Source organism: Acomys russatus, chromosome 24, assembly GCF_903995435.1.
Source record: "Acomys russatus chromosome 24, mAcoRus1.1, whole genome shotgun sequence".
NCBI classification, from domain to species: domain Eukaryota; kingdom Metazoa; phylum Chordata; class Mammalia; order Rodentia; family Muridae; genus Acomys; species Acomys russatus.
In genome coordinates, this window is record NC_067160.1 from 4,192,591 (window position 1) to 4,215,054 (window position 22,464).

At 37.4% G+C, this 22,464-nt stretch overlaps 1 protein-coding gene across 1 annotated transcript in view; it reads right to left on the reverse strand.

Annotated features, from left to right (window-relative positions):
* Positions 1–340: 340 nt before the first annotated feature.
* Positions 341–22,464, reverse strand: part of Fsip2 (fibrous sheath interacting protein 2) — a 60,828-nt gene continuing 38,704 nt past the window's right edge. Inside the window, exons 18-25 of the mRNA XM_051167061.1 lie at positions 15,730–22,337; positions 12,910–15,552; positions 11,359–11,853; positions 10,020–10,111; positions 6,616–6,662; positions 3,560–3,603; positions 1,825–1,894; positions 341–477 (exon numbers count right to left, since the gene is read on the reverse strand). Coding sequence (XP_051023018.1) covers positions 341–477; positions 1,825–1,894; positions 3,560–3,603; positions 6,616–6,662; positions 10,020–10,111; positions 11,359–11,853; positions 12,910–15,552; positions 15,730–22,337 — 10,136 coding nt within the window. The remainder of the gene's footprint in view (positions 478–1,824; positions 1,895–3,559; positions 3,604–6,615; positions 6,663–10,019; positions 10,112–11,358; positions 11,854–12,909; positions 15,553–15,729; positions 22,338–22,464) is intronic.

Below are 22,464 nucleotides of genomic sequence, written 5' to 3' on the forward strand. Positions count from 1 at the left end.
CCTGTGACTATGCATGTCAGTAATAGGCAGTTTAGATGTATTCAATATTCATACATGCATTTAACAACAATTAGAAAGGGGGGCCATGGATTTGAAAGAGAGGAAGGAGGCGTATATGAGAGGGGTTGGAGGGAGGAAAGCGAAGGGGAGAGCAATGTAATTATAATCTCAGTAATTAAAAAAAAGTGAAAATACGAGTTTATTAAAATGCAAGCCTTTACTATTCCTTTAACTAACGTATATATTTTAGGTTGAGGTACTGTAATAATTGGCCAGTATGTTCTACTTTAAATATCAATTTATTTTATAGGAAATCACAATTTTATCAAGTGGAGTAGTTTCAGCGCTTCTCCTGGTGAGGTGGTAAAGAGGATTTAGAAGTACTGCCACTTGATCTGGAGAACACCTTTGATAGAGTTGAAGATACCTTTGCTAGCACTTTAGAGCCTTGCGTGGAAATACTGCTCCTGGACGTTTCTGTGGGGGAAAGGAATAAAGGTGATTATCAGAGTAGTTACATCACAGCAATGCTTTAGAATTCAGAGGTCGGCATTTGTAAAACGATCTCTGAAATATGAAGCACAGCTGTCATGTTTTCACTTGATTTGTTATGGTTTCCTGAAGTATTTGTGTACAGCGTTGTCTTCGTTTATGGATGGTGGCTGTGGGTGAGGTCAAAGACCTTGACCAAGATGACACAGGTGAAGTGAGTCTAGGCTGGGAATACCATCCAGTGATTCTGTCTCTTTGCGTGTAGTCTCCACTTGACCTTGAGGCATCTCCAGATAGATATGTAAATTCCACCTCTTATCCCTACTTGAAAATAATGGATGAGCTAAGCAAGGAGATACATTCCAGTGTTTTGTGTGTGGGTTCTATTTTATAGTGCTCAAGTGAGAGCACAAATTTATTAAAATTCTGTAAAGTCTGAGAAATTTTGTATAAGTTTCCTTTTGAAACCTCACAGGTATATTCTTTGTCATGCAAGATCTTACTGCACACATAATGAAATTTGGATTCAACTTTTTCTGTATCAGCTATTAATAACCTGAATCTTAAAGACAATATCTCAACATATGATAAATTGTTATAGGACTGGAAAACACATGTAAAAAACCCAACATTTTAGTAACTGCAATATATAACTTTCAAAAGCCAGGGATCCTCTCTCTCTCTCTCTCTCTCTCTCTCTCTCTCTCTCTCTCTCTCTCTCTCTCTCTCTCTCTCTCTCCCCTCTCTCTCTCTCTCTCCCCGCCCCTCTCTCTCTACCCCCCTCTCTCTTTCCCCCCCCTTCTCCCCCCCTCAAGGCTAGCTCTAAAAAGGCTGCTTATTATCTAGCATTTCTGTGACCAATGGATAATGCTAGCTCCACTGAGCACCTTACTAAAGCACTTTTACTGCATCATCCACTTTGCTCAGCAAGCGATACCTTCACGTGAACGACGCTGCTGCGGAAAGAATGTAAGCCCTAAATATGATGGTGCTCAGTGTAGCTCAGCAGCTATGTAGCTTTACAGAAATCATCATAGTTTTCCTCCTCAGTTATTCACATTTTATTCTTTAGTCATGTATGAATATCTGTGGCCTAACAAATGTTAGTTATGCCATCTGTTGTTCCTTGATCTTCAAAGGTAAAGATAATTTAGATAATAAACTTTAGACTTTTATACAAATGCTGTAGACATTATTTCAGTCCTGTGTTAATAATGTACAAGAAAAGGGTCACTCTTCCTTGAAAGATCAGTGATAAAAATTTCTATATTCACAATAATATCAATAAGAGCTATATTTCATTGGTGGCTAAATGTTTAGTGCCTTTTGTACCTGAAACGTGTTCCTTTGAGGGACGTGAACAGCTAGCCACATTTTTTGATCCTTCAAAGATGGTGACAAACTGTCAAGACAAATTGGAAGACTTAGTTTTCGGACAGTAAAAATATACCAAGGAGACAAGAAATATCCAAAGATATAACAACTATTATACAATTTCACACAAGTGAAATCTGTGTTTTTATGCCTTGAGTAAGCCCCTCCCCGCCCCAGCCCTGATTCAAAGCAGGTGAATTTTACAAGTTATAGCTCTTAGAATTTGCTTTGTGATGGATGATGACCTTGGCTATAACCACATGGCAAACAACGGCTGAGCTTTATTGACCCTTGGAAAATGTTAGTTCTTTACCCACTTTCTCCTTTGCATTAATTGCAATACATTTCAGTAAGTTGTGGATATGTTTCATAGAAAATATAAAATTATAAGAGAGAAGCAAAACACTTAACTTTGCAACTCCCAGTTTCCTCCAGGGAAATTTTTAGCAATTTACAGGTTCTGAAACAATAGAGTCACTTGTTTTGCTATTACGAGGTACATCCCGAAACTGGTTTTATTCTGGAAACTTGTGTCATTTCTTTGAATAAAGGAGGAGTAATTGTCCCTAAAAGGCAAGATGAAGCCACTGCCAAGACTTCAGCTCTCAAAACCTTTTGTCAATATAATTTCAAGTGCGTAAGAAAAACTTCAGACAGACATGTAAGGACAGCCTTTCCTGAGTCTCTCTCTATGGTTTCCCTCAGCCTTTGACTACTAACAGACGTCTCTCCCTTTAATCTTCTGCTTAAAATGCCCCAGCGCTCTCCCTGGTCCCCTTGTATGTTATGTTTCTTCTACCTCTGTTTTCCCACGACAATAAACAAATGAAACCAACAGGTCCACTTGCTTAGAAGGCTTCATGCTAGCATTTCTATGAAATTTCAAAATTTGTGCCATGAAATAGTGAAAGAAAATGGAAGAACTAATATTGACTGCTCTTTGAGTTTTGATTTCTCAGGCTAAACGTCCACGATTTATTTGCAGATCCTCAGTATTGTTAACAGTTTTCAGTTGTAACCAAGCAGTGGGTATGTGTATGTCTGAAGTGTACTTATGCAACTTTACTTAGAGATGCTCTGTGTAACAATTTTAATCATAGTTCAGGCATGGAAAAGGTAACAAGGAGAAATTACAACAGTGGATGGGTGTAGACTAGTTAGGAATTTACCATCATTCAAAGACCATTAATGACTCCCAGACTAGAGCATCAGGGCCTCTGTTCTGTTGACACACAATTTTATTTTCTACAAGTTATGAATTAAATGAGATTAGAGATTGTTAAATAGATGTTTGTGTTCATAAATAATGATCAGGTTGAATGCCGAAGTAACTTATTTATTTGAAAAATTGCAAAAATTTCTTTCAGGGTGATACAGGATTTTATGAATTGGGCCTGAAGCTATAATATTTTGTATTACTGCAAAGTTGTTGGGTTTCTGGTTAATTTGTAATCTTGTATTCATAGGGAAATTATGAAACTGAATTAAAATAAACCAAAAAGGCACTGTGAAAAAAGAATAAAGAGAAGCTAACAGCGGGATCTGTTGAGTTAAAATGGTTGAGGAAGAGGGAAGGTCCCTCTCAGCCCACACCGCCGTGTAGTTGAGCGGCCTGTGAAGTCAGTATGTAGCAACCAGGAAGCCTGGGCGGACTCCAGTGTATGGAAATTAGAGGATATTGAAAAGTATTTACCTGGACATTGCTTGGGTTCTCTGTTTGTGGTTCCCGAGGACTTCCTGTAAAAGGCAGGAAAAATGTTTTTCTTACATACATACATGCATGCATATTTGTTGGTACAAATCCAATATCCTCACCTAAATTACAACACACGCATGCATAGCTATTATTATTTTTAATGGATAGACAATTGGAACACATTTGAAACGAGAGCTCTAGAACATTAGAACTTGTATTTGCCTTCCGCTTGGAAATTACGCAAGATGATTGGGATTTATCAGGAGAGACGGGCTCTTTGCTTCAGTAGCTACACATTTGTGCGAAGCTACTCAACCCTTGTGCCTTTTTTTAACTTATAAAAGAGAGATTACCTTAATGACAAATCTAAAGGGGCCTTCGAACTTTAGCAAGCTTTATATTTATTTAATTATAAAAGGTAAGTGAGCCAGGTATGGGGGCACACATTCTCAGCAGAAATCGTCTAATCTTTATGAGGTCAAGGCCAGCCTGATCTCCACACCAAGTTCCAGTGCAGCCACAACTACATAGTAAGACCCTGTCTCAAAAACAGAACATGTAAATGCAATTAAGAAGAAAGTGATGATGTTTTGAAATGGGGGGGGGGTTGCATCAATACTCAGAGAAAATCCAATGGAATCACTTCAGATCAAAAAGTTGCCTGAGTTTCCAAGGGAGGTCAGCATATCATTGAAACACAAGGAAATAGAGATTACTTTGCAACCTAGAGACCCACTATCAGGGAAGCAACTAATCTAGCTGAGAAGCTCTGTTGAACTTTAGCTTCATTGCTTACAAATGGGTGACAAATCTAAGTTCTCTGACTCAGTTTCTTTATAAGTAAAATGGAAGTGAGACTATTTTGACTATCTTATGAAAAGACATGAGGAAATAAGAGCACTTCAAGTATCATCAAAAGCCAGCACAAGTAAACAAATTATCATTTGGGAAAAATATACATTCTAGAAAAAGAGTAAAGGCAAAACATCAGGTAAATAAGAATGAGATAGCGGACAACATTAGTAACTTTATAATTGATTAGTTATATTCTCAATGGATTTGACTTGATTTAATTTTGTATTGTACATGAGTGAACAGACTGTTCCTCTGAAATGATTGAAACTATGTGGGTTTAATATGAGGGCCATAGGGCAAGTACCAGGTTTTTAAATATATTACTAAAGTTCATGGGCAATGGACTCCCAGGACTGTCTATGAAGCTGCTTTGATAAAGACACATGTAAAAGTTCCAATTCTTTAAGCTATTCATACTTGAGATTTAGTTTTATAATTTATGAGCTTAGGAATAAGTATATTCAGCATGACCTCTCCATTAAAATTTATACTGAAATGTCCAGTAGCTCACGTACTAACTCATCTTAAATATCTTAGCGGATACTTTAATCTCATAAGCCTAACTGTTTTCACATTCTTCCTCCCACGTCTTAGCTTTGTCTGTATCCTCTATCACTCAACGTTTTAACGTGCATTTAGCAACATACAGTTTCAGGCCTCGACGGACATCAGTTCTAGAAGCTTGCATTCAGAACAAGTAGTCAAGATCAAACAATTAAAATACAGGGTCTTTTAGACAACTGGACTGGAGAAAAAGAACGCAAATACACAGCCTAGGTAAGGTACAGAAGGCAACACATCTCAGTCTCACGGGCTGTGACAGAAGACTCAAAGGACACATCTCTGGGAGAGTGAAATGGAAAACGTCTAAGTTGAGGAAAAAATTAGGCAGACTAGGGAGAAAGAACTCCAGAAGGGTAAGCAGGAGGGAAAGCTCTGTAGTGTGGTGGACACCTGAAGCAGAGAGAGGAAGCCACAAGGGAAACAGAAGAAGAGGTAAGAAAGGTAATCGGGGAAGTTTGAGCTAATGATGGATGGTCTTGTAACTACTGCAATCTTTTGAATTTCTGCCATTAGTAAAACGGAAAGGACTTTTCAACCTCTGGATTTATCTTATGTTTGTAGCATTGGTCTCTTCACCTCAAGTTAACACGTAAATCCCGTAAGAGTAAACTGGCTTGGTATTGTCCATACATGGAATATTATAACAGAAAAGAACTGCTTCCTTAACCTTCAGATTAAGTTAATGAATAAACCAGTGAAGAATATAGTAAATGTGTGTAATATAAATATCAAAGCTAGGCAAAACAGAATAATACAAAAATTTTAACCACAGGGATTGAGCCCTAGTTCTGGCTCTCAGACAGATGCTGGACACTAATGAACGAAAACGCAGAGTGGCACTAAGCACTTCCTGGCTGGATCTTATAGCCTACGACTCACAACCCAGGGGTCTCCCTGGTGACTGCCACTATACCTACAGATATTTCAGTGGTGTTCGGACAGAGTTATCACTGACAACGGGGAAAATTATTTATACACCTCAGTTGAAAGATGGTGTTTCTTGTGTGGGTTTCAGAGCAGTAGTTGGGTTAAGCCTTTGGCTTGAATTGTAAGGCCATTCTGTAGTAGAAAGATCCTTACACTTCTCCATAGCGATGCTGCTTAATCAAATTTACAGATTGAGGTCTGAACTAATATTGGACTAAAAATCCTAAAAATGTAGTAAGAGATCCATAAAAGCTGACATTAAAAAACAAAACAAAAAACCAAAATGGTTCATGCTAGCCAGATTTTAATGTGAGCTACACTAGTTAGTCTTTATAAGGCCTTTGCATCTTAGTAGAGGTAAGCTCTGAGGCCAGAAAGCATAACTTTTCAATGATAAAATTAAACCCAGTTGTAGTTCAGATATAAGCCAGCATAGCGATACATATTTGAAATTGGTCAGTGTAAATTTACATATTTCATACCAAATTCATATAAGAAGAATATTCAGCTTGCTTTATCAGCTGGCTTAAATAATAATGGATTACTTCCACAGAGTAGAATCAAGGTAAAATAGACCTAATGAAAAAATAAACACTTTCAAGGTTGATAACTAACATTTTTAACTTAGGAAATAATTAGATTATTGAAATAGTCAAAAAAGTTTTTTGTTCATCATTTTTAAAAGTTAAGAAAAACATCCAACCAACCTTCATATGCATTAGCCTTTGAATCTGGCATAAATTCTTCAATTTCACTAAAATAAAATAAAAAGAACATTTTTAAGGATGTATATTTAACAAACGAAGAAGCTACTAGTTAACAACCTGCCATTCCTCATATGGAAGCAAATGTGGGATAGCATGCTGCTAAAATTCAAGTCAAGAGAATAATTTGTAATTTGATTTTTTTCCAATTTTAAATTCATGATTAAATATACTATTTCATGTTGTAAAGAAAATTTACATTACTGTGCAAACATCACTATCTTCTACCTCCTGATCATGATTTGTGCTTAAACAGTCAGGAAATCACTATTTCAGCTTGTGTCATAAGGATTTTGAATACTCCAGATAAGTGGTTTCATAATACTTTTAATATTGCAACTTATTCACCCCAAGGTCATCCATATTCATGCAGACTGTAGAATGTGAGGATTTTCTTTAAATAGTAGATATACTCTAAAGAGTACCTAAGACTGCAAATTCCAGCATCTGTCCCAATCCCCTGCTGGGTGGAGTCACTCCAAGGACATCTATGTTGGGCTAATAGCCACTTATAAGTGAGTGTATACCATGCATGTCTTTCTGGGTTTGGGTTACCTCACTCAGGATGATCTTTTCTAGTTGTATCCATTTGCCTGGAAGTTTCGAAATTTCTTTCTTTTTAATAACTGAGTACATTTCCATTGTGTAAATGTACCACAGTTTCTTTATCCATTCTTTGGTTGAGGGACATCTAGGAGCCCAGGAATGGTACATCTGGGTCTTGAGGTAGCGTTATTCCAAATTTCCTGAGAAAGTGCCAAATTAATTTCCAAAGTGGTTGTACAAGTTTGCACTCGCACCAGTGATGGAGGAGTGTTCCCCTTTTTCCGCATCCTCACCAGCATGTGCTGTCATTCTGACAGATGTAAGATGAAATCTCAGAGTTGTTCTGATTTGCATTTCCCTGATGAGTAAGGACATTGAGCATTTCTTTAAGTGTTTCTTAGCCACTTGATAGTCCTCCATTGAGAATTCTCTGTTTAACTCTGTACCCCAGTTTTAATTGGGTTATTTGGTTTGGTGGCATTCAATTCCTTGAGTTATTTATATATTTTGGACATTAGCCCTTTATTGGATGTATGGTTGGTGAACATCTTTCCCGAGTCTGTGGGAGAAGAGCTGTAAGTTGCATGGAAGAGCTGGGGCATGGAAGGAGGGGCAGGGGGTTGTTAGGAGCTCCATGAGGAGACTATCAAGGCTGGCAGATTTGGACCTGTGGGGTGGGGGTTGGGGTGTGCGCTGCACAAACTGATGCACCAACCAAGGACACTGCAATCAGAGAACCTAGACCCCCTGTTCAGATGTAGCTGATGGACAGCTCATTCTCCACATGGGGAAAAGGGCGAGAGTGGGGGACTGCCTCCAGTGCCCTTGATTTGATAACTGTCCCTTGGCAAAGAGGGTCTGTGGGAACACAGAGGAAGGGAATACAGGCTATCCAGATGAGACCTGATAGGCTGTGGTCCTAAGGTACAGGAGGAGGCCCTGTGTCAGAGGTCTAGGGGAGGGGAATGAGGCGGAGGCGGGATGGAGCGTGGGAACAGGAAGATAAGAGCAAGGGGATAACATCCGGATGTAATGTGAATAAATTATAATAATAAAAAAGAAAAAATACATAAGACACTTTTTGTTCATGAATGCATCCAGTGACGAACATTGTAGGTTGCTTTCTTCGTTGGTCTGTTGTGAATCATGCTGTTATTGACACGAGTTCACAAATACCAGCTGCAGCGCCTTTGATAAATATACTTCAGTTCTTTGAGAAATATACTCGGAATTGCTGGTTCACATGTTAACTTCATGTTAAATTGTTTAGGGACTCTTCACACTGTTTTTCATAGTGATTTCCCAATTTTATAATTCTGCCATCAGTGCATAATGGTTTCAGTTTCTTTCCATCCTTAATACTTATTTTCTCTCCTTGCTCTCTTAACTCTCCCTTTCCCTTCAGCTATCCTTGCGGATTAAAATGGCATCTTCTGCAATTTTGATTTGCATTTGCTTAGTGGTTGGTGATGTGGAGTGCCTTTCATGGGCTTTTATACATCTTTTAGGGGACTTTTCTATTCAATTACTTTTTTTTACTGTTTTGTTTTATTTTGAGGTATGGGGAACAGTTTAGATATTGACCCACATACATACATAATGTCATATATATGTATAATAATATATATACTGTCACATATATGTATAGATATTGAAGTGAAGTTAAGATATTCTGAATTACGATACTAGGTTTTGAACACATTTTAAACATGAACCTAATATAGATAATGAATAATATATATTCTGCTTTTAGACTTTACAATATGGTAATTACAGATTATTGCATTAAATAAAATAGCAGAGACACAACTCTGGGCATCTCATCACTTATCTGATCAGACATTTTAACACATACACTGATCTTTTTGTTTTCAAATCTAGAGCCCCTGACTTGACTGAAATCACAAGTGTCTATTTTCTGCAGTTTACTGCACTTTTTGTCTTAGTCTATGCACACAAGTTCAAGAACTGTGTTAGGATGTTTCATTAAGGCAATTGTCTCACTAGGAAATCCAACATATGTTTTCTAAAAATATGATTAGTACAGACTCTCCTCTCTCTCTCCTCTCTCTCTCTCTCTCTCTCTCTCTCTCCTCTCTCTCTCCTCTCTCTCTCTCTCTCTCTCTCTCTCTCTCTCTCTCTCTCTCTGTCACACACACACACACACACACACGTGTGTAAACTGCAGCTATTTTTCTTTTTCCTTGTATTGCTTTTTTATTCTGATATTGAAACAGCCATATTTCCAGGAAACAGTTTATTTCTTATTCTGTTTATTAGGTTATATTTTAACTTTTGTGGGGTTTTTATATTAATATTACTAGTAGTTTGTGTTTTAAAAATTAATCTAAGTGCTTGAAATTAACATTTTCCCCCTTGTCTTCAGATTCTTCTGTAATGCAGGGCTATACACTACAACCTTTAGCTTACTTAACAAAACCGAGCAGGAATCTTTCCGTGCTGATGAGGCACTTTCTGCTGCTGCCTCTATGGATATTCTTCAGGCTTTAATAAACACCACAGTAAACAACAGCCCCCTATCACACTAGCAAATATCTGATCCAAGACATTGGTACACCTAAGAGCAGGTGTGGAAACGAATATGTAGAGGCTGGGTAACTAGAAATGCAACATCTTGTGCTAAGAGAAAACTTAAGACTTACAGTGGCACCAAGGGCTGGATAATCAGAACGAGGATTTTATGCTGGACGTTTGCTCAGCTACAGATTTACTAGGCGCCCCGTTCTTGCCGTAAGTCCTGCTTCCTCCCGACGTTTCTATGTCTGTACTGATTTACGTACCTGGAAAGGAGGTCCTCTTGGTTGTATGATGATGTGCTCATAATTCTGTGTATGAAGTAATGTGTTGGTTCAGTAGCAAGGATTTCCTCTTTCTGTAAAATTACAAATCACGTGTTACACACCATAGAACTTGATACGTACTTTCTGCCTCACTGGCATTTTTGCATTCAAAAAATATTTCAAGGAAAAGGAAGTTTTAGAGAGTACTTTAAATATTATTTAAAAATTAATAGTAGCCCAAGTTTTTAATGGCTCTGTGAGAAATCATAAATTATGATACTAGGTTTTCAATATCTTTTAAACCTGAATCTAATACAGATAACGAAGAATATATATTCTGCGTTTAGACTTTAAAATATGTTACTTACAGTTTATTGTATTAAACACAAGAGCAGAGATAGAACTCTAGGCATCTCATAAGTTTGTCTGGTCAGACATTTTAACACACACTCTGATCTATTTGTTGGCGAATCCAGTGCTCCTGGTACCATGTGTGTCTATTGTCTGCAGTTTACTGCAGCTTTTACGTTAGCCTAAGCACACAGGTACAAACACTGTGTTATGATGTTTCATTAAAGCAATTGTTTCACCAGGTATCCCCACTCCATATTATTCCACAAACACGATTAGTACAGACTTTTGGACAGGATAAAGCCAAAAAGGGGCATTGAGTTTCTTCTCATTTGACAATTTGGATTCAGAAACATGAACTGTGCCCCATCAGAATTAAAAAGTTTAATGGATGAATGAAATTGTAAGGTACAAAATACTTTGAATAGCTTGTTCTATTTAGGAAAGCTGTAGAAAGCTATATCAGAAAAAAGAACTTACATTTACCATGTAAGTTTTAAGAAAGGTAATGTATCTATTAAGTGGAAGTCTGAATTCAAACCCAGGTAATAGTTTTCTTTTTGTTATTATTTGGATTTAGTGTTGTGGATTAGGCCCAGGTTTTAACAAATCTTATGCAACAGTCTGAATTTCCATAGATCACTTATTTACTTCCCTATAACTTAGTCAGCCGATATGGATTCATTCTATTCACATAGAGTTTTCCATTGATGGCCACCAACTATTTACAGCCCCAATACAAAATGGAATCTATTGTTTAATTATAAGGTTGAGTTTCCTTAAGCAGTTTCTGTTTTTCATTTTTCCTTCAACTAATATTTCTAGGTTTCTTTCTATCAAATAGTTAACTGAGTTTCATGTTATGTTAATTGTTTAACCTATGGTATATGAAGGCCTATGCAAATAATGACTCTAGTATGCTTTGTTGGATACAGAAAATACAAGGTTGTTTCTGCTCCCAGTAGCTGGGAGGTAGTGTCTCACCTACCTTAGGCTGTATCTTTTCCTTAGAAGGTGGTGCTTCTGGCAAGGTTTTCGAAGATGGCATGTCGAGCTCTGCAACAGCTCTTTTAACTTGCGCCTTGCTAGGTTCCGTTGTCTGGTTTCCAGTGGCTTCAACACTTTCAGTATTTTCGCCGGACGTGGGGTGACAGCATTTGCTTAGTGATAAGAACTTTCTCAGGCTGTTCGTGCTTGTTGTGGTCTTGGGAGAAACAACTTGGTTTTCTACAGGTTTTACCACTTCTGGAACATGGTCTTCAGGTATTTCGTTTAAGCCCTGGCGTCCAACAACCTCGCCTAAAATAACCTCCTCATCTTCTGAAACCATGTTGTCTCCGAAGCTACTTTCTGAATCTTTCTTACTAATGTCATGAGCTACTAACCGGACGATCAGCTCTTTTTTATTGTGAATATCTTTCAGAAGTTCCACTCTGGTGACATCAGGCCTTCTTACATTTTGAAATGAATTTCTGCCAACAGCCTAGAATTAAAAGTACAATAAATATTGTAATAAATATTAAAAATACATATCTCAGTCACTTTTCAGACATTACTTTGTATCATAGCTACTTTTATGAATTCTAACTTTAATCTAGCAAATTTCTTCCAATAACTTTTACTAGCATATTGTCACTATTTTAAAAGAAGGCTGTGTCGATAAGTCACATGATATAGTTAATTGTATCTAGCATTGTTTTTCCTGTGAGACGACATTAATCTGTCATAGCTTATTCCAAATATTCAGTATAATAGAATGCTTTAAATTTTATATTTTATTTTTAAATAAACTTACTATTTTCTATTTTTGTCATTTTTCTTAAATGATACCAACCCAACATCTAACAGAAGGCTAATATCCCAAATATATATAGAGATCAAGAAACTAATTGGTAACATGCCAGGAAAGGGAAACTTAGTGTTTTCTAGAGGAGTGTTACTAGGTATATCAGCCATGCTCCAGGAGAAGCCTCATGCCCAGGAGGAATTGGCCTATAAAAACTGAATTCTATTTTGTATGATTTTTGTTTTGGTATTTTTTTTTCGTCTTTTGGTTTCTTTTGTTTTATTTCTTTTTTCTTTTTTCTAATAGAGAGAGAGAGAGATAGGAAGAAAGAATGTGGAATTGAGTGGGTGGGAAGTGTGGAGGAACTAAGAGGAATTGGAGGCAGGGATATGATTAAAATATACTTCAAGAAAGAGACTACTGTGCTGCCTTAAGTAGATGGCTTTATATGCATCTTCTTACACATTTCCAAATAAAATTGTATTTCAGTCAGTGTAGTGTTAATAAGGACTCCATGCTTCAGAAATTAATTTTAGTGGATTGTCTTATAAAAACTAGCCTTGCGCCTTTCTTGTGAAATATGCAAATAATATGGCAAGTCCATGGAAACCGTGACTGTAGAAATGAGCTGGTGTAAACAATTCCCTGTTTGGCTGGCAAAAATAATGAGCATGCCTCTCCACATACCAGGAGAGGATGGGAATCCTAGAACTGGTTCACTTTCCCCACTTTCTCCACTGCTATAGTACTTACCTCCAAGGGCTTTACATCAAGTCTTCCTGTCCTGTCCAGTGAGGCACGTCTTTCCTTCTGTCTGGTTCCTAAATCAGACACATCCGCGGAAGAGGGACCCTTTCCACTTATGGAAGCTCTTCTCAGCTCTGCTATGTTGCACCCGGTCCTCTTCACACAGTCCATCTTAAGTGTCTCCAGAGGTTGAGTCTTCATAGAAATAACAGCCAAGTGTTCCGAGACAATATTTGGATCTATTTTCATTGGTTTATTCCTGACATGTGGAATTATTCTGACTGGAAGTTCATCATCTTCTGCATCGTCAGAATCTTTGTCAGAGTCAGAGCTCACCTGTCCAGCATGCTTCTGTGCCCTTTCAATGATCCTACTTGTGTCTAGGTCTCCATAAGTAGCAGCGTAAGAACTCTTGGGACTAACTCGACACGATGGAATTCCTGAAACCCCATCAACAATTAAGCTGGCCACTTTCTTAGGGAAGGCCTTCTTTGTACCTTTTGTATCATAGACCTCATTATGGGTTTCAGATTCATTTATTACATTACTGTAAACAGACTCAATAACCTGAGAAATCATTTCAACATTTGCTAGATCTAACGACTGTTCTTCAGGATTAGAATCCACAAGGCTAATGTTACTTCTGGAAATTTCAGCTGTTACAGATTTTGTCAACTGAGATGCAATTTTGTTTAACTCAGGCTTTGTTAAACTGTTTGGGTCTTTGCTTGCTGCACCAGGCTTCGGTACTAGTTTAGCCAAGAACAAGGCCAAAGCTTCCTCTAAAACTCTGGAGTCTACTATTACATCCTTTAGGGATACAGATTTTTCCTGGGACTTAAGTTCATCGATAATTTTCACCACTTTTTCCATAATTTTTACAGCTTCCAGAACTAATTCTGAACTTGGAAGTTCTTCCTCTAATTCAGGTTGAAATTCAGAATTGGAAATCTCCTTCACCATTGAACAACCTATTATGTCAGAAAGGACATCACCTTTACCCATCAAATCTTCAAATACAGATGTAGGGGAGCCAGAGTGTTTTATAAGATTGCTATAAACCGAATCAGCTACTTTTTCAATAGTTGCATTGTCAGCTGAAGGCACAGCATCTGAGTCCTTGGCAGGTTGTACAACTTTGATCTTACTTTTGGAGAAAAATTGTTGGATTGATTTTAGTATTTTTGAGACTATTTTTTGCATTTCAGTTTCTTGAGATTTAGTTCTTTCTGTATCCACTTTTGGAAACCCAGATAAAAGCTTAGATAAAAATTTCACAGCAATTGCTTCTATTATGTTATATGATAGTTTACGAGGACGTGATGGCTGTGGTGAAGTAGTTAACACAACATTGGTGAGGATATTTTCAACAACATTGTCAACTTCTGCGCACTGATATGGAGTCAACTCACCACCAAAATAGTTCTGCAACTGGTTGCCAGCCGCTTCTCGTAGAACTAAGTCAACGATAGTTTGAGAAAGGAGTTTACATCCACTAACTATACAACTTTGTATGGTTTCCTGTGATCCAAACTGTGGCACCAGATTATTATAAATTGTCTGAACCACCAATTGAATAATTTCATCATCATTTGGATGCAAGGAGTCAACATACTGTATAACCAAATCTTCATTTTTGGAAATCTCGGATGCAACCGTGTTTACTAACTTCATTCGAAGGAATTCAAGTTGTGTCAACAGATTTTCTTGAGATATTTTTGTTTTGATGTTGGATAGTTTTGAAAAAACTTTTGCTAAAAGAGCAGAAATCACATCATCTAAAAATTTGAAAGGCAACTTTATGGTGTACGGAGATGAGGTCTGACATTCTTTGCTGGATGTTTGCACCACCTTTTGGATCTTTTTCTCAACATCTTTTGATTCTAGAGGCACACATTCTGAAGCTGGTATCTCATCAGAAAATATCAGGTTGAGCTGATGCTGAAAAATTTCATTTATCACTGTGCCAGTTAGCTGTTTGGCTAGACTGTCCCCATTACTGTTGATGTTCTTGCAAATAGACTCTTGAGATTTACATTCCTTCAAAACATTGCAAACACAAGAGTGAACAATTTTATTGACTACTGATTTCTCAATTGGTGGTATTCCAATAATGAATTGCGTCTTGTCAGAGGAGGATTGTTCAGATGTTTTATCCACATGCGATATTTTATCCACATTTTTAATGTTGCTGCTGGATGGTGGTTCTTCTGGAGTTGCTTCTTTACACACAGGAGGTGGGGTATGAACCGATTCTTTGATTTCTTGGGAAACTATGTCCTTTTCCTTTTCTGGCCTAAATACCTTAATTTCTGCATTTGAAAACTCCTTCAACATTGAGTCAATGAGTTTCATAGCTGTGTCATAAAGTCCTTCCTTATTTTGATCCTCATTTACATCTGTACTTTTATCACACTTCTCTGTTTCTGGTGGAGGAGTAAAAATCAGTTTGTTCACCATTTCAATGATCACGTCTTCTAGAAATTTAGCAGGAACAATTCTAGATTTACTCTCTGATGGCTGAGGATGGGCGGTCATACTAGGCTTACTTTTAATCTCTTTCTCTCTTTTTATCTCACTCTCCTTTCCTCTCACCTTAGCTTCTGTTTCCTCGCTTGCCTTCTCTTTAGCAGTGGTGTCTTTGCTAAGCTCTCCTTTTATCTTCTCACTCTCCTTTTCTCTTACCTTGGCTTCGGTTTCCTCGCTTGCCTTCTCTTTAGCAGTGGTGTCTTTGCTAATCTCTCCTTTGATCTCACTCTCCTTTCCTCTCACCTTAGCTTCTGTTTCTTCGCTTGTCTTCTCTTTAGCAGTGGTGTCTTTGCTAACTGACGGGGACACATCCTTTGTTGTAACAGTCTGTGCAGAATCTTTAAGTATAACCAATGCTCTATCACTTACGAGGCTTCTACTGTATATTGGTCTGGAAAAATCCAGTGGCTCTTGTGATATTATTAAAACATTGTCATAAATGTTTTCAATGACATTTTCAACAGTTTCTGAGTAGTGTCCCTCCTCTATATACATCTGAGCTACGGACTGTCTGCTCTCCTCCTTGATTGACTCTGGGGCTATTTTTACAGCTTTTTGTACCATGGTTTCTTTACTCTTACTCTTAGGCTCATCATCGGTTTTCACTGAATTTTTACTAGCTTTGTCAGTCTTCTTTTCATTGTCTGCTTCAAAATCTGATCCAAGTGCCTCCTTCTTGGAACTTTTATCAACAGTAGCAACTGAAAAATGGGTGTATATCTCAAGAACCTGCCCCTGATCATTGACTAGGACTAAATTCTCTTTCCCAACTTCGTCACTTTTACATGTGTCACTCACATGTTGTTCCTGAGTATCTTTGCTCTTCATACCGGTTGCCGGAGATAGGACTTTTGAGTCATTTTCATCTTTTTGGGCTGCAGGTTTCAGTTCCTTCTCATCGCCTTTCTTTGTGTCTGTGGCACCTGCAGTTGATTCTGACTTGAGGTTGATGATGTCAGATTTCATAATGGCATCTATGGAGGTAACTATTGGGTCTTGAACATCATGGTCCTTCCTCGGCACGTCTTTAGGTAAAGCAGTCTGGCTCTGCTGTAAGGATCTACTAGTCTGCATGGGAGCCCTCTCTGGTAGGAGCTGAACCCTGTTGGTGATAGTTTCTGGGTCTAGAAATGAAAAGAAAGTTGAACACCAGTCTCCTGAAAATAGTGGCTGAATCTTGAATGCAGAGATTGCTTTCTGGGCCAAAGAGGAAACCATTTCGATAACAATGTTACCAGTGTCACCTTTCTGAATAACATCAGATCCAAATTTCCCTATAAACTGATCGTATACAAAGTTAGATATTTTATCAACCGTCTCCTTCGCAATTGGTGGCAAAGAAAATATTTCTTCAGCGTGTTTTAAAACTTTAATTTCACTTTTTTTAAACTCCTGTATGAGAGAATTTGCAAAGTTGATAGCTAAGCTTACGAATTCTGCATCTGGCATGTCCTTTTTCCTGAAATCTTTACTAGGAGTTGCAAAAGAACAAAATTTGTGAGCAAGGTCAACAATTACATCTTCTAAAAATGCAGCTGAAAATAGAGAGGGTTGTGCCTTTTCTTTCCCAGACTTAGCAACAACAGAAGCACCAGCACAATCAGGCAAGTTACTAAGAGGTGAGTCTTCACCATATAAAAATGGTCGCAAATGATGGTCCAAGATTTCTTTAATAATGAAACCAGCTATTTTACTGAGAAATGAGTCTCCCTTTTTATGTGCATCTTTCTGTATTTCTTCCTGGAATTCATAACTTTTCAAAATATTATTACATATAGAATCAATGAAATTCTCAGCGGTTTCTAATTGTATATTGGCTGCATCCTCCTCTGTGGTGGCAAATCTGATCTCATGTTCAGAAATTTCTTTGATGATTTCATCCGTCAGTTTTGAGGCTGCTGCCAGGAACTCGTCATCATCATCTGGCCTATCTTCTCCCTCTAGTTCACTTTCAGTGTTGTCTGAAGGGAAGATGTTTTCTAAAAGCTTATAAATCATATTTTCTATCAAAGAACAAGGAAGCACTGTAATGCATGAAGGCAAAGCATTGGTGTCCTTCAAGATGATATTGAGCACATTTTTGATGATATTTGCAGCTTGAGGGGAAGAATAAGAAGAAGGCATTAATTCGCCTGAAACTAGTGACTGCACCTGATAATCATAAATTTCTTCCAATAGTAAGTGATATATTTTTCCTGCAAAACAACAAGTCTCATGTTGCACAGACCAGTGTAGTTGCATCAGAGATTTATATTCACCTAAAAGATTTCCATAAACAGAGTCGACTGTCTTTTGAACCATTTCCTTATATATTTCTGAATACCACAGACTCTCATCCAAATGTTCTGCAACTAAAATTTCAGATGTGGTGAACTCTAAAATAATTGATTTTACTAATGCTGTGACGATATCCATTATTTCAGCTATTGCTCTTTCTGTGGTTTCAGCAGCCAAGCAATTCTGTATGAATGTCTGAAGGATTTTGCATAGGAGCTCAGTAATTACTTCCTCCAAAAAGACAGCTGAGTTCACAATGGAAGACAATTCTCTTTGCTGAAAGTTTGTTGCTTTTGGCTTGCGGGTTTCAGCAACTGAAGCTGAAAGAATATTTCTATCTCCTGATAAGAATGAGTCTAGATGATGATTGAAGATCTCCTTTATTATAAAACTTGCTATTTTTGAAACAGGTATGCTTCTTAGACCTTTTTTATCTTTTGTAAGAGACTGGTATAGATTTGAGTGGGAAAGGTCAGCATAAATTGAATCAACCATTGACTGCATGTCCCTTTCTGAAATCATACTCTGTTTTTCATTCCCATGTTTTACAATACATATTGCATGTTTTGAAATTATTGACATGATTTCGTTTATTAGTTTTATGACTGTATTACTCAAGTCTGATTGAGAAGCATCAGCATGTTCTACACAGGAGTGCGATGGGCTCATCTGAGACAGAAGCTGAGTGACTATTTTCTGCAAATGAGTGTGTGAGAGCATGGTGGTGTATTTTGCTGAAGCGTGTCTCCGGAATCTTGACTTACTAATGTCATAATGAACTCTATCTACCAAAACATTTGGACTAAGTTTAGAATGGAAGCTTAAAGGCAACCTTGCTACAAGATCTGGTGAAATTTGGAAATCAAGAATTTCAGTCAGAGTGATTTTGGCTATCTGAGCAGCCAATGCCTTTGTGTCATGTAGAAAGTCTTTATTGGGCATGATTTCCATTTCATATTTTTCTAAAACTTTGCTGTACACAGTGTCAATAATATTTTGGAGTACATCTTTCTTTACAGGGGGCAAACACAACCGCTCCTCAGCATTCTCTACAGTGGTAACCTGGGCTTTTGAAAGTTCCTCTGTTATCCAATATATGAGGTTTTCAGCTTTATCAAACAAAACATTTTCTGAATTTCTTGAGGATTCCACTTGTACGATGCCAACCGCCCTGTGAACTATTTTGCTTACTACCCCAGAGACCACATCTTCCAAAAAAGTGGAAGGATACACACTAGCATAAAACAAGTGTTGTCTGTTATCTTCAAAATATTTGCATGCTGAAGTAGGTGACTGCTTTTTTTCCACAAATGGCTGAAGATGCTGTTCACAGATATACTTAATAATAAAACCTGCCATTTTATTAATTAAAACATCATTAGTTTTTGTGATATTTTGTTCCACTGATTCTTGGGAACCAAAGTTTTCCAAAATATTATTGAAAACAGAGTCAACAAGACGCTGAACATCATATTCTGAGTAAAAAGACTTGGTTTTCTCTTCATCTTTTGAAAATCTAATTTCATGTTGGGAAATTTTTCTCCTAATATCACTGATCAGATTGGATGCAATTTCATTAAAATTTACTCCTTTGTCTCTTGTAGCTGCTATATTTGAAACTGTCTTAGGAGAAGGGAAAAATTTAGATAATAGTACTCTGATCATATCTTCTAAAAATGTATATGGAAGTAATGTATTGTATGGAGAGTATGTCTGGTTTGGCTTACTAGATTTATTGATGTTACCAAGATCATCATAAATGGTATTATAAGGCATTGAATTAGAACAAGAAGCAGATGATAAGTCACCAGAAAACAAGGGATGAAGAAGGTAGTCTGAAATAGCTGCTGTGATAAATTTGGAAATATTTTCTACAAAAGCATCACCATTTTCAGACTCGTTAATATCAGGGTCTAGCCCATGCTGCTTCAAGACATTCCGGTAAACTGAGGTGACAAGTTCATCGACAGTGTCTGTATCGCCCAAGGGAAAGGACGGCTGCTTATCATGGAGAATCGGAATCTTAGCTTCGTCCAAATTGTTATTCACTGAGTTTACTATTTTTTGGGTCATATTTTCTAGCTCCACATTAGTACTAGGCTTAGGACTAAAAATCTTTGCTAAAACTCTGGTAACGATTTCCCCTACGAACTTATTGGGGCACATGCTGAAAGGTGATGGCTTCTGGGGGTTCTGTGAGTCTCCAACCTCACTGAGGACTTGTTTGACCATGTAAGACACCTCATCCAGTGGAGTTTTGGGGCGTGGTGAGTTCTCCCCACACAAAAATGGCCGAAGATGGTTTTCAATAATCTCTTGAATAATGAAACTAGCTATTTGGTCAATCATAATTGGACTTCGGCTGACTATATTTTTCTGTATTAAATCGAGAGAACCAGACATTTCTAAAATATTACTGTAAACAGAATCTACCATCTTTTGGAGATTTCTATCTGTGTGCAAACATTGATTATCATAGACGGTGAAACAGATTTTATGTTTTGAAATGGCTGACATAACCTTATTTGTTATACAGTTGGACATGTCATTAAAATCTGAACTCATCAAATACTTTTTTTCTAAGGATGAAGGATTCATATGCAGTGGAATAAGCTGAGCTAAAAGTCTTCTGATGACATATTCTAAAAACGAGTGTGGTAACATGGTGGTATAACCTTTTGAAGACATGGGTTCGGAAATAATTTTTCTTAGGTTATTTTGAAGCTTGTACACTATGATTTCAGCATTGAGAGTGTGGTATAGATTTGATTTGAGCTTTCCCTTGAAGCAGGATGGAAGCTGATAGTCAGCAACCTCCAACAATATGCAGTTAGATATTCGTTCAGCTACTGAAGTCTTATCATATGGCAGATCACTGCCACAGGTTACTGTGAACTCATACTGCTGTAAAACGCTGTAATAAATGGAATCAACGATTTTAGCCACACATCCTTTATGTGCTGATGGAAAATATAACCTTTCTTCAGGGTACCTTAGAACAGTAATGTGGGCATTATTTAACTCATGCACTACTCTGTTGATTAGTAATGTGTTCATCTCATTGAGCCAGGCTTCACTGATGTTTACATTTTTCTTCCACAATGACATAGACAGATTAAAGAACAATTCTGAGATTATCTCCTCCAAAAATGTGGCTGAGTAAACAGCATCATTTAAACCTCTTTGACATGGCTTGTGAAAGGCCTCTGGGCTCATTCCCCTTGTTTCTTTCCTCTCAGGTTTTACTGAATGTTGTTTGCCAAATGGTGTTTGCCTTTTAAAGCTAGTTGCATTGGCATTATTAAAGGACCTGGTAAAAAAATCACCGTCGTAGGTCATGAACCCTACATGAGCTTTAGTTTGTCCTACTGCTATTGGTTCTCGCCTTTTTGGTTTTGGATAAAAAGGCTGTATTTCTCTTGTGCTGTAGTTCATGTATTTGTTTTCAAAAGGAACTTGTTGAAAACCATGAGACAGATTATCCATCAAAGATTTAACCAAGCTGTGGGAAACAAAATTAAGTACATAGTCTGATGATGATAAATCTTGATCCATGTCTGCCAGATTTTCTAGAAGTTCTGACGTGTAATCTCCTTGAAACTGCTCACAATCCATTGGCACCTTACAGTAATGGAAATGCCCACCCTGAACACTTGGAAGGACTTTGACATGTCGGCATTGCTCTGCTACCTCAGGAAAACACGAACGATCCTCAAAAAATGCAGTGCCCGTGCACTTTTCTAGAAGTGTTCTAATAAGCTTCTCACACACAATGTTGAGAAGAAAAACTGATTTGGGGGAAAGCCCGGGACTGTTTGTAACAATTCTATTACTTTCTTGATTATTCGAGGAGAAAAATGTTCTTGCTAGTTTACTGGAACTCATACCCTCATCTGGAAATTCATCTGGTAAAAATAAATCTAAAATAATATTGAAAACTTCATTGACAACTTCTTTGGATTCATGAGATTTTAGGCTACCCACCAGGCTACTTAATCTATAGGCCAGGTAATTTAATTTATTTCTCTGAGCAAGATGATCAATTAGGTCGGGAGATGGCCCCCAGTCTCTGGGGCTTCTCTGACTTTCCATGGTATTTAATCTGTTGAAAATGGGCACACTATTGCTAAATGTGGAATACGGCTTCTTTCTTACATTATTTTCAAAATGATCTATTCCTAGTGCTTTGGACAATACAAAAATCACCCCTTTTAAAAGATCTTGAAAGATATCATCAAAGTCAGAAGACGTCACTCCTGGACAGAGCATGTACTTTGCTTTTCTGGAAGCCTGATGTGCCTTGATAGCATTAATCATGTTGCCATTAGAAAGAATTTCAATAATAACTTCAAAAATACTTAAAGCAAGTTCTCCAATGGAAGTAGATCTGTTCTTATACACTAGAGAATGGATTGAGATATTTCTGTTATATATTGCATCTTGGGTTTCCCATGCTTTCTCTTTGGTGCCATCAATAATGTCTGAAATTAGGTAACAAATAACTGATTCCGAGAGGCATTCACAAAACTGATAAACTGAAGAATTACTGTATATGCTTTTTAGAGGCTGTTTTGCATCATAATTTTTCTTTAAGGGTGAAGATATAGGATACAACGTCTCAGTTGAAACTTAAAAAGAGAAAGAGAGAAACAGAAACATATAACTTTCAGTATGGATTATAGAAAATATGGAAAATGTGATATACTGGCAATGCATTTTGTCTTTGGACCACCTTACTAAAGTAAAAGATAAAAG